Below are 12539 nucleotides of genomic sequence, written 5' to 3'. Positions count from 1 at the left end.
CACACTGCTGTTTCAGCCACACGCACAAAGATATTGTGGGGCACCTACCTGTAACCAGATGTGCACGTTATCTTTTGACATGGTTGACCAGATAACTAGGTGGCCAGAGGCGGTGCCGTTACCTGAAATCTCCACAGAGACATGTGCACAGGCATTACTGAATAGCTGGGTGGCATGTTTTGTCCCCGGACACAATATCTGATGGGAAGCCCAATTCTCTTCCAGCCTGTGGACCACCTTAGCAAATGCCCTGGGGACCCAACTCCACCCCACCACAGCATATGACCTGCAGGCCATTAGGTTGGTGGAGAGGTTCCACAGACACCTGAAGACAGTCCTGAAGGCCTGACTCACTGGAACGAAATGGGTTGAAAAACTGCCTTGGGTCCTGCTACGCATCCGTACCACCCCAAAGGAGGATCTCGAGGCATCCTCTGCCAAGTTGGTCTATAATGTGTTCCGGTCATCCCAGGCAAATTCGTGGTGGCTTCCGAGGACTTGGGGAAGCTCCCAGCAGCCACATTGTCTCGACTGTTTGAGTGCCTGGAGCTCACTCGACCCAGTTAAGCCCAGAGATCATGGGCAAGCCAGCACCTTTGTCCCAAAGAACTTTGCAGACCGTCACTATGTATTTGTCTGACACAGGGCCCACCGGCCACCTCTTCCTCGGCCTTATGAAGGGCCATATTGCATCATTAGGCACAATGGCTCCACCTGCATGTTGGACATTGGCAGCAGGGAAGAGACCTTCATGCTCAACTGGCTGAAACCGGCCCACTTGGACTTTAACCACCCAGTCATTCACCCGACCCCACGGCGCAGTGGTTAGCCACTAAAAGACAGTGTCCCCATCGCCGGTTCTGTGGGGTGGGTGTTGTGTAGCGGCCCATGGCCCACTCTGTAGGCTGACACGGGAAACAGCCATCGAACACGGCGATCAAGCAAACAGCATGCGGGATGAGACGCCTGCTCCCATAGGCTGCAGGAATAGCAGTCGTATTAACCAATCACCACCAGCAGATTGCAGGGGATCCAATCTGGGCCCACGCATCCAGGTAAGCCAATCAGCAGCCAGCCCCACTCAAGCCACGCCCTGGTGGTGACACAACTGGCTGCCTATGAAAGGCAGAGCTGCAGCCCAATAAAGTCAGTGCCGACTACACTCCCTTCATGAGAGTCTTCTTTCTTCAACCTCAAACTATAGCCCCATTATACCTCAAGCCCCATTATACCTCAAGCTATAATCGTAGCTTCCCTGCTACAGTACTAATATTGTTTGATAGAATACAACACCCATTTATGAATTTTTTTCATGAATCTTAAACCTGCTTAAATGCGATATGTTTTCTTATTGCTTTTCCCCCTTGTGTTTACTATTTTCAATTCTGTAACAGAACATTTTCTTGTTTATCACTGAATTTTATTGTTTTAAGGCATCCCAACTTCTATTAGGTTAGGGAGTTAGATAACTTAGTTTAGGTTTAGTTAGATAGTTTAGAATATATATCTTTTCAACTGTTTTTTATTATTTGAACAATGGAGCTGTGGGGATTACTGTTTGCTTATGATGTTATATCTGTTTGATTTATAATTTGCAACCTCACATTCTCTATGCAGTATTATGTTTTTTTTTGTGTTAAACTTAATAAAAAGATTGGAAAAAGATTTACACCCTGTTATTTACATTCTGGTGGATAGTAATATCTGTAGGAGAAACATTCTGCTCAGCTGAGGTTTGTTAAACCGATACATAAAGAATCAGATTGGAATTTATTGTCATGAGGGGGGACATCACTTGATGCCATCAGGTTAGGGCGTAGGACCTGACTCTTCTGCTAAACTAGCAAAAAGGTACTGAATAAGCAGTGTTTTAAATTTATAAAAACTTCGGAAATACATTTAAACACTATGACAACATTTCAAGAACGATCCGAAAGAAGATAAAGAAACCTGCGGCAGTCCCACCTGAAGAGAAAACCAGAAGAGATCTGAGGCCTACGGCAAGCTTGAAGTGGAGAGCTCGCATTTGAGCTGCTCCCTAAGTGAGCGAACCTGTGGCAGGAGCTTCTGCTGACGTCGCTCTCCCGCAGTGACGGAGAGATGGCGTCGGGGAAGAGGCCAGAAGCCAATCGCGCTTGCACGAAAAGCCGGGGCCTTGGGAGACCCCGTCAGAAGAAGAAGAATCGGGTTCACAAGGGATCAACAGTGAAGACGAAGAACAAGAAGGCAGCCAGCAATTAGAAGAAGAGGTACGGAAAGAAGTTGAAACTTTTAAAAATAAAGGTAAATGCAAAGTAGAAGACATAACCGATATTGATTTGTTCGTAAGAGAATTTCATGGAATGAAAAGGGAAGTGAAAGGAGAGTTTTGGAGGCAGTTAATAAAATGCAGAGAAAAATAGATAAATTAGATATGAAAATGTAGAAAATGAAGGAAGAAATGCAACGTGTGGATGATAGAGGAACTCGAGTGGAAGGCACCATCACTGTTTTAACTGTGGAAAATCAGGAGCTTCAGCAGAAAGTGGATATACTGGAAAACTTCTGAAGAAGAAACAATATTAAAATAGTGGGTCTGAAAGAAGGAGTGGAGGGATAAGATCCAATTGGTTTTTTTATGAAATGGATTTGTGAAGTATTGGGAGGCAAGCATTTTGATCACCCTATCAAAATTGAAAGAGCCCACAGAGCCTTTAGAGCAGTGGTTCCTAACCTTTTCCTTCCCACTCACACACCATTTTATGTAATCCCTACCCCATCGGTGCTCTGGGATTAGTGAGGGATTGCTTAAGGTGGGATTTGAGTGGGAAGGGAAGGTTGAGAACCACTGCTCTAGACCCAATTGTTACCGAAATATTTTGCTTGAGAAAATTTGTTATTAGCCCATTTCCTTTGGAGTTTTGAAACTGTACACATAACGAGTCAATTAGGGACAATTAAAACAGTGGTTTTCAATCTTTTTCTTTCCACCCACATCCCACCTTAAGCAATCCCTTACTAATCACAGAGCACTGATGGCATAGGGAATACTTAAAGTGGATGTGAGTGGAAAGAAAAAGGTTGAGAACCACTGCCTTAGAGCAAAGCCGCTTCCAAATCAGAACCCACCCTCTGTCTTGATTAAATTTCTTCAATACCAAAACAGACAGAAGATTTTAACTCTGGTGACAGAAGGGGCAAGAGCACAAAAAGGCCCATTTTAGTATGAAGGGGGTAACGTTTTATTTTACCCTGATATAAGGGCAGATTAATTAAAAAGAAGAGAATTTAACCCACTTAAGAAGATTTTTTGGGAGAAAAAGTTATCAATTTGTATTGCACCATCCTGCAACTTTGATGCTTTTCTTCCCTAGAGGCGAAAATAATTTATTCTCGAGCTTTGAACCAAGCAGAGGAGTTTGAGCAAAATCTTCCAAGAGTCCAGGTTGAATAAAGAATTAGAAGATCAGTGGTTATTATTACGCCCTAGATGGAGTAAATTTATTTGGCAGCTCCTGCAGAATGGAATAATTTAGAATACTGCCTACTTATTTATCTTGATCGGTTTTGGGAAATTTTATGGGTGAATTAAAAAATTAAATGTATCAGTGGTTGGGGATGGGAGGGGGGAAGGGTGTGGGGATAAGGTTCTGACTCCTACTGAATCGTGTGAGCAATTGTGACCTTGGTCACAGCCCGTAAAATAGAGGGAGTTAGTGTTTGGTATTATCTAAACAACATTTATTGGAAGAGGATTTCTTTCATTTATATATAGTTATAAGTATGGGAACATTTATGCTTTAATTGTAAATATGTTTTATTTTCTCTATCTGGATTGCCAGAGGAAATACATGCAAACACCTTGGATACTGAGTAATAGAGTTGAGGGAGTAGGGTTCGCAGGCAGAGGTGGAGGAAATAGAGGTTTTTAAGAGTAGTGATACAGTGAAATTTGTAAATGTTAATGGGTTAAATGGGTTAGTAAAGAGAGTATTCATATACATTAAGAAAATGGGAGTAGACTTCGCTTTTTTTGCAAGAACCCCACTTAATTGAGAGAGAACATTTGAAGTAAAAGAGAGATTGGGTTGGGTACATAGAGGCTTCTTTGTTTAATTCTAAGGCAAGATGAGTGGCTAGTGAAAAAAATCTTCCAATTAAAATTTAAAATGCAGTAACAGATCCTGCAGGGGGATGTGTGGTGGTACACCATCAAATATATTCAGAATTATGGACTCTTTAAAATTTGTATGCACCAAATGTGGATGATGAGAAATTTATTCAAGAAAAATTTCTGAATTTTGCCGAGGCACATGAGAATATTTTAATTGGAGATTTTAATTTTTGTTTAGATCCAATCTTAGGTAGAACTGCTAGAGGAATGACAAGAGCCAAAGCAGCAAAGACTATATTAGTTTTAACAAGGGACTTGAACTTAATAGATGTGTGGAGGAGAATTCATCCAAGAGATAGGGATTATTCCTTTTATTCCAATAGTCATAATTTATATTCTAGAACGTGAGAATTTTGTCTGATCATTTGCCTTTATTAATGACAATTGTAATGCCTGAAAAAGAGAAATTGGTTTAAAAGATAGAGACTGAATTCATTATTATTAAAAATAATGGATTTTTCTGATTTTATAAGAAAACAAATTCAGTTATTTTGTGACACAAACTTTAACTCTGTGAATGATAAGTGTGTAATATGGGATGCTTTAAATGCATATTTGAGAGGCCAAATTATGTTTTACTTCCAAAATTAAGAAGGAGTATATGAAAGAGGTAAATCAATTTGAATAAGAAATAACAGTTTTTGAAAAAGATCTTCAGAAGAGAAGTTCTGAAGATAGGTGTAGGCAATTATTTAATTAAAAATGTCAATATAATACATTACAAATGTACAGAACAGAAAAAGGAATCACAAGAACTAAACATAGATATTATGAGTTAGGTAAACGATCACATAAAGTACTTGCATGGCAAGATTGGGTAATGTAATTAAAAATGATTTGAATGTTGTTAGTTACAAACCTCATGAAATAAATGAATCTTGTAAGAGTTTTTATTCTAAATTATATAGGTCAGTGTCTTTAAAAGATGATAAAAAAACATATCTATTGGATAAATTTATCTAGATTGGGTATGGAAAAACAAACAGAATTGAGTGCTTATTTTACACAGCTAGAAGTGAAGGAGGCAATGAGTTCATTACAAAGTAAAGAAGATGGTTTCCCACCTGAATTTTAGGAAGAATTTAAAGATTTATTGATTCCTATTTTTATGGAAATGTTAGATCAAGCATCAACATCACATACTCTCCCGGAATCTTTTTCAACAGCAATAATTACTGTAAAACCAAAAAACTTAGAAAAACCCTCACCTTATAGACCTATTTCATTATTAAATGCAAATCATGATTCTTGCCAAAATATTGGCAAAAAGAAAGACTAAATTAATACCTAAATTAATAAATATGGACCAGACAGACTTTGTATAAAAAAAGAGATAATCGGTAGACAATGTGGCTTGATTGAATAATGTCACGTATTTAGCACAAAAGATATACAGTGGCTTTAGATGCAGAAAAAGCGTTTGATAGATTGGAGTGGGACTTTTTGTTCAAAGTGTTGGAAAAATTTGGGTTTGGTCAAACTTTTATAAATTGGATTAAGGCATTATATAATGATCCAAAACTAAAGTAGTGACTGACAGACAAATGTCCACTCCATTCCAATTGATGAAATCAAGTAGACAAGGATGACCTTTATCTCCAGCTTTGTTTATCTTAGCTATAGAGCTACTAGCAGGGGCAATTAGGATGATTTGGAAATTAAGAGATTCAAGGTTGGTCAAGAAGAGCATAAAATTACCTTATTTGCAAATGATGTTTTAACATATTTGACAGAACCCGAGACTTCCTTTCAAAAAATGCATTTTAATTTGGAAGAATATGGTAAGATTTTGGGTTCTAAAATAAATAGGAACTAAAGTGAAATTGTGCCTCTTACAGAAGGAGATTACAGCCACTGTCAAATAAACACTCAGTTTAAGTGGCCAAATGATGGGATTAAATATTTAGGAATTTGTGTAGACTATAATCTAAAAAAACGATATAAATTTAATTATTTGCCATAACCCAAGGTTGAAGAAGATTTTTTAAAAATGGTTCATTTTACCTATAACGTTAGTAGGGAGGTTTAACTGTATTAAGATGAATATATTCCCAAAAATACAATATCTTTTTTCAAACCTTACTTATATTATTACCACAAAAGATTTTTCAAGAATTAAAGACACATGTCAGGAAATTTATCTGGAAAGCTAAAATGTCAAGAGTTTCTATTGGAAAATTAACATTGAAATATGAATTTGGTGGCCTAAAGCTTCCTAACTATAAGAATTATTACCAAGCGGCTCAAATTAATTATTTTTTTAAGGAGGTTTTACTGTACATGATCATGCAGGAAATGGGGGGTGAGGGGATAGGGATCATGTACAGGCAGAAGAGATTTTGTTTAATTAAATCCCCTTTCCCACTGGCACCTTGTCCCAGGAATTAACGGGGAATTAACTAGTTAAGGGTCCAGTGAAAAAGAAAAACAATCAGCCCACCATCATCGAGTGACATTAACTCATGCCAGGGATTGACGGCCTCCACCCCGATCACATCCCCAGCCTCAGCTGATTAAACCAGTGGAAAGAGGACAACTTCCATCCATTCCATTCTATTTGAAGGTAGACTCTCCGATCCCTGGGGATGAGTTGTATTCAGTGGAAAAGCAGTCAGTGCCCCGGTTAAAGGTGGCCCACTGGGAACAGCACAAAGGGCTTCCTATTAACGGGGTATGCATCATGAATCAGTGCAGACATGGTATGTTTTTCCTGGCTATTATGTTCTGTTATGAACAATTATTGCTAAAATTGGTGTTGGTGCCCATCATAAATACTCAAAGGTGCTGGAGAAGCTCAGTGGGCCCCACATGGTGTACAGATGAGTTGGTACTGTGGTCACTAGTGTCCTCCCACACACACAGAACAATGGTGGTATATTTCATCATTATAAAAACAAAGCTGTCAAAATATTTGGCAAGAAAATGTGTGAGAGATTCTCCATTGTGTGTTTGAAGAATAGTTTGTGCTGAAAGGCTATTGGGCCATCAACGCTCTGCCACCCTCTTTAATTGTAGTGCAGAGTCGCGAAGCTTGTTTCCCCAATCACTGCTATTCCTGCCTCTTAATGAAAGGCACAGCCGCCTGTTCTATTTGGTACTCTGAGCTTTTAGCAGCTCTGTTGAGAAACTCTGTAAATCAAACAAATAAAACAGCAGGGAGGGGGAGGGATAGATAGAGATCACCTCTAAAGATCAGAGAGTGCACTTGCAAAATGCCTGTTCAGAAAAACACAAATTAGACTGCATTAAGTGCATGAGTCAATTATGTGCTTGTGATAAAGAAAGTGCCGAGCAAAGTGGCATGAGTCATTAGCGTGTAGTAATTTCACAATTATTTTTTGCACAGCTGCACTGCGTACACAGCTCTGAAGCGAAGGGAAGTTTGGTGCTTCCTAAACTGTGGCTGGTCCACTCTCGCTCATCGGCGTGCTTCCTCCCACAGCATCCCTGCGATCCTGTCTCCTGTGTCTTGTTTGTCCATCACGTTCTCTTTGTACGATTATGGCCCATATGATTTTTCTCTGCCATGATCCGGAGCACTCCGTTCGCGATCTCTGCTGTTCATAAGTGACAGTTATTTGCCTTGTACTGTGTTCCCGATTGACGTGGCAGATACAGCAATCCCTAGTGTTTCATACTGGAGGTCTTGCAATCTCATGTTCTTTTTCTTCTACCCATTAAATCTAAATTCCCTTCTTTAAAAACAAAGCTGTCAAAATATTTGGCAAGAAAATGTTTGAGAGATTCTCCATTGTGTGTTTGAAGAATAGTTTGTGCTGAAAGGCTCTTCACTGAAGATGTTAGGTAACAAAGAGAAAGAAAAAGATAATTAATGTGAATTTCAAATGAAGAGAGCTTTACCCTATTGTGACAGGAATTATCCTTTATTTAAAAAAAACGGAAACATCTGGGAAGTGATGCACCTTTCCCCTTTCAGTGACAAATTCTTTGGTAGAATTCAAGAGCTGCAGATGTTGGAGCCTTGAGTGAATAAAGTGAATAAAGAGAAGTTGGTGGGGCCCAGCAGGAGTGGCGGCAGACCACGGGGAGGAATGGGCAGTCGGCAGGGACCTTTATTTTTAGATGAAATTTCAAAAGAGGAGAAAGGAAGGGCTGGGGAGGGGTCTGGAGGGAATGGGATACTGGACAATTCAAGGTGGGAAAGGTGGAAGCAGGAGGAGGAGGAGGGGACCCCAGGGGAGAGGGTGGAGATGGGATAGGCTGTGTGAGAGGAACGATAATGGAGAAGGGTGAGGTGAATTGGATTGAGCTGGGGATTGAAACGGGCAAATCCCTTGTTCATTCTATTGGGTTTTAGGCCACCCGGGTGGAATATCAATTATTGGCCCTCGAGTTTCCTTGCAATCCTTGGTCTTGAGTTAGATGCAGAGAAGTATCCCCTGTGATCTGTTCCACTAAAGCCTCACAGGTCCAGATAAATGGAACAATAGTTTCCACATGGCAGAAAGCAGGAAACAGTAGGGGTATGACAGAGGATGAAGGGATGTCTGTCCTGCCAGTATTGTAAAGAGCTGTGCACTTCACCGAAGGATGTCTGTACCCTTTGAATTGATGGTAAATCCAAAAAAGTGGTTCTTAGATTTTCAGTGCTTCGGTCTGATCGGGCAAATGTCCTTTTCTTGCCGTACAGTAGGAAAACTTAGTGAAACATGAAAGTCCGCAGATACTGTGATTGTAGTAAAAACATCTAGAAATGTTGGAGGAACTCAGCCGGTCTCGCAGCGTCCATAAGAGGTAAAGGACAACTTAACACAGTTCAAAGTGGGCTGGCACAGTTGGCATAGCGCAAGGCCGTTACAGTGCCAGAGATCGGGACTGGGTTTGAATCCTGCGCTCTCTGTAAGGAGTTTGTACGTTCTCTCTATGTCTGTGTGGGTTTTCCCTGGGGGGCTCCGGTTTCCTCCCACCCTTCAAAAATTTACCGGGGGTGTAGGTTAATGGGGTATAAATTGGGCAGCACGGACTGTTACCATGCCATTTGCCTAGATTTAACTTTGACCGGGCATTATATTACAATCGTATTACTAAAAGTTCAGGTTCCGTGGCAAAGGTGTGATGTTAACACATTGCAGAGAATAGAGGGATACGTATCATGTGCAAACAACAGAGTTTGAGTTTAACGTGGACTTTGTGCTTGGCACAGATACATGGGTTGAAGGACCTGTTCCTGTTTTGTACTGTTCCATGTTCCAGGTGATCTTTGTTCTGTACTGTATTTCACTCCACCTACTTTTGAGCTTGCAGGTTAATATGGAGAGTTGATTTAAGCATTGGGACTAGGGAGAAAGAGAATATGAATGGTAGCACAGGGACATAGAGGGTTGTCCTGGCTTCTAGCAGCTCCACTCATCCAAGTTCAATCCTGGAGAATTTCCTCCCATTGCGTGAATTACTCCAGATATACCAGTTTCCTGCCATGTCACAAAACAAATAGTTACATTTTAAATTTATTTATTTACAACATGGTAGAAGTGGATTCCGGCCATTGAAATCCGTGCCACCCAAATGCGCCCAGTCAACCTACCAATCCCATATGTTTTTAGAGGGTGGGAAGAAACCAGAACACCCGGGAGAAACACATGGGGAGAATGTACCAACTTCTCACAGGCATCGGCAGATTCAATCCCGGGTCACTGGCGCTGTAATAAAGTTGCACTAACCTCAAGGCAATCTGTGCTGCCCTATGTTAGTGGGAGGTTAGCAGGCTTCAGTAGATTCCTACGAGTCTAGATGTGTGGCAGGAGAATCAGGGTGGAGTTGAGCATATAAGCATAGGTTACAAGGAAATAAGAGGTGAGATGGGATTGATGGAATTGCTGAGAGCCATTGATGCTATAAAAGAGTGTGTGGAGAGGCCAAAACAGATAGGGAACAGACGGGTTGATGTGCCCTACCCTCTAGTCTTGAACAGGTCTCCCAGCTACTGTTTAAGCCAATGGACAGGAGCAAAAATTGAGGCAGGTGGCATATGTCACTAGAGGGTTCTTATGCAATGCTGGGGGAGGGTGCTGGGGATTACTGGAGTAGAGGAAGACCCAAAGTTAATTCTCCAGTCTGGACATCTCTCTTGCTTTTTCCACTACCCAAGCTATGCCACTGAACAGGATTGGCACGTACATGTATTCCTCTGGGCAGTTGCCCTTATCTTGCCAAATTGCTTTGGATCTCCCGGAACACTAAGGATTTGTTAAATCATGTCAGTGTGACTTTTAAAATTAAGTTAGTCTTCTTTCTGCTTTCAATGGAAGTGCTGGCAAATTTTAAAATCAGCTTGTGTTAAATACTGCCAGAGGAATTAGCAAGCCAGAAGGGATGGTGTTATGTGACAGTTTAAAGTTCAAGGATGGGAAGAAGGGGGTGGGGGGTTAGGTAGGAGGAGGAGTATTGGGGTTAGGTAGGAAGGGGGGTTGGGAGATAGGTAGGAAGAGGGGGTTGGGTTTAGGTAGGAAGGGAGGGTTGAGGGTTAGGTAGGAAGAGGGGGTTGGGGGTTAGGTAGGAAGAGGGGAGGTTGGAGAAAGGTAGTAAGGGGTATTGAGGAATTAGGAAGGAAGTGGGAGTTGGGGGAAGAGGGATGTGGGGGTTAGGTAGGAAGAGGGGACCAGTGAACAGGAACTGCCACTATCAACCTCTGTGGAACAAATTATGATTTTGTGATTGAATAGTAGAGCATGGCACAGAACCTTGGCCTGTGTATGAGGCAGATTGAACTCGTGAGAGGAAAGAAATAAAGAGAGAGATCAGAGATGACTGATGCTCCATGAATGATTACAAAAGGTTGATGTTGTGAAAATATCTGGCTTTTATTAACTAATGTTACAGAGTTGTGCTGTGTTGTGTATTGGCCTATGTGTTGTGTGGTTTTATGTTAAAAAGTGACAGTTTGCTTTAGAGAGCCAAGGTGAAGGTGGACTGCTGAGAGAGTGGGAGATGGACTGAGCATGTGCAGAAAATGATCTAAAAATTTCTGGACTTGGATGACAAACCACCACTGGGTGGTGGTGTGGAGTGGAAGAAGGCCTAGAGCATGAGTCATGGTTTGGAGAGCAATTTAGAATGTTGGGATTTTAAAAGGGATGAACATTCTGAAGGCAGCCAGAAGGATCCGGACCAAGCCGTTGTTCCTCTCTCTGCAAGCAACAAAAGACAACTTCGAATTTTGTGCTCTCTCTCTCTCTCTCTCTTTTTCAACGATCTTTTGTCTTCAGTTTACCAAAGAAACTGAATTTTGTTTATGATCTTTGCTTTGGTCGAGATCGAAGTTTTCTGAGTCTTGTGTATTTTGTGTTTGTTTTGTGTCTAAGTTTTTCTTTGAGCTGGTTGGAAATATAACTTAGACTTTGATTACTTGTGTTATATTTAGGCTGGGGAATTTATTAGTTTTACACTGTTATAGGAATTTGCATAGTAACCAGTGGGCATTGTTATAAAAGGGGGGGATTTTGAATTGAAGTTTGACGGTGAATTTTTGTTAATAAAGTAATTGTTCATCTTTACCCCTGTGTGATATGCCTTCTTTGTGGTTGCTGGTTTGATCTTGTAACTCTAAAACAGGGACGACCGTCAACCTCATCGACTGTTCGAAGCAAAGAGAAAGGGAAACATGCCAGGGGCTACGGGTAGGATCGGTCTTGGGAGCCGTGTCCAGCCAGCAGCAGCCAATCACAGTAGAACAATGACTTACTACAGGGACATAACATCCAAACAAATCTCTGGTGCTTGTGCTATCCATGAAAATGTAGTGTCTGAGGCAAAATGTTGATCAATATATTGCACCATGTTTTCAGATTTGCCAGTGAACATTGGATAATCTGTCATCTGCAAGTTGAGCTTGTTATCTGTCGAACATCAATGTTTTTATAAGTGCTCTGCAGGGGAATTGATTCCTTTTGTCTTTTTACCCTGTCTTTCCCCTTTTCTCTCTCCAGTATGGAAGGACTGAAATGATTGAAAACACATTGAACCCGGATTTTGTGCGCAAGTTTGTCCTGGATTACTTCTTTGAAGAGAAGCAGAATTTGCGTTTTGATGTGTGAGTCCCAGCTTCCTGCCCTGTTACTGCACTCTGCTCCTATCCCGAAGCAACGACAATAACCCAATATTCCACAAGAACGGGAGATAAATTATATTGATGGAAGCCAAAATGCAGTCGGAGCGTTAAAAGCAAAACTCAAACTTTTGCGTTCGTCTTCATAAATGGCCTGCACAGATTTTAAAGGGTCATTTTGTAATGAAGCCTTCTGCACTTCCAAATCCACAAAAGCAATTCCTTCTTGGAATTGCTGCAGATTTTTCAAATTGGGCACAATTTTTGTTATTATAGGGGTCCACCAAAAGTCATGGGCAAGTGACATTATCTTTGTTAAAT

General features: G+C 41.0%; 1 protein-coding gene across 5 annotated transcripts in view; it reads left to right on the top strand.

Moving 5' to 3' along the window:
- LOC138763077 (copine-9-like) overlaps positions 1-12539 on the top strand; it is a 461486-nt gene that overhangs the window by 176872 nt on the left and 272075 nt on the right. For 4 of the 5 annotated variants that reach the window (XM_069936658.1, XM_069936659.1, XM_069936660.1 and 1 more), the window contains one exon: positions 12100-12203. The exons of the other annotated variant lie outside the window; for it this stretch is intronic. In XM_069936658.1, the coding sequence (XP_069792759.1) occupies positions 12100-12203 (104 nt within the window). The remainder of the gene's footprint in view (positions 1-12099; positions 12204-12539) is intronic. 5 annotated transcript variants of the gene reach the window in all.

Source organism: Narcine bancroftii, chromosome 5 (assembly GCF_036971445.1).
Source record: "Narcine bancroftii isolate sNarBan1 chromosome 5, sNarBan1.hap1, whole genome shotgun sequence".
Taxonomy (NCBI): Eukaryota; Metazoa; Chordata; class Chondrichthyes; order Torpediniformes; family Narcinidae; genus Narcine; species Narcine bancroftii.
The sequence above is the reverse complement of the archived record's forward strand: the minus strand, read 5'-3'. Positions and strand labels throughout refer to the sequence as shown.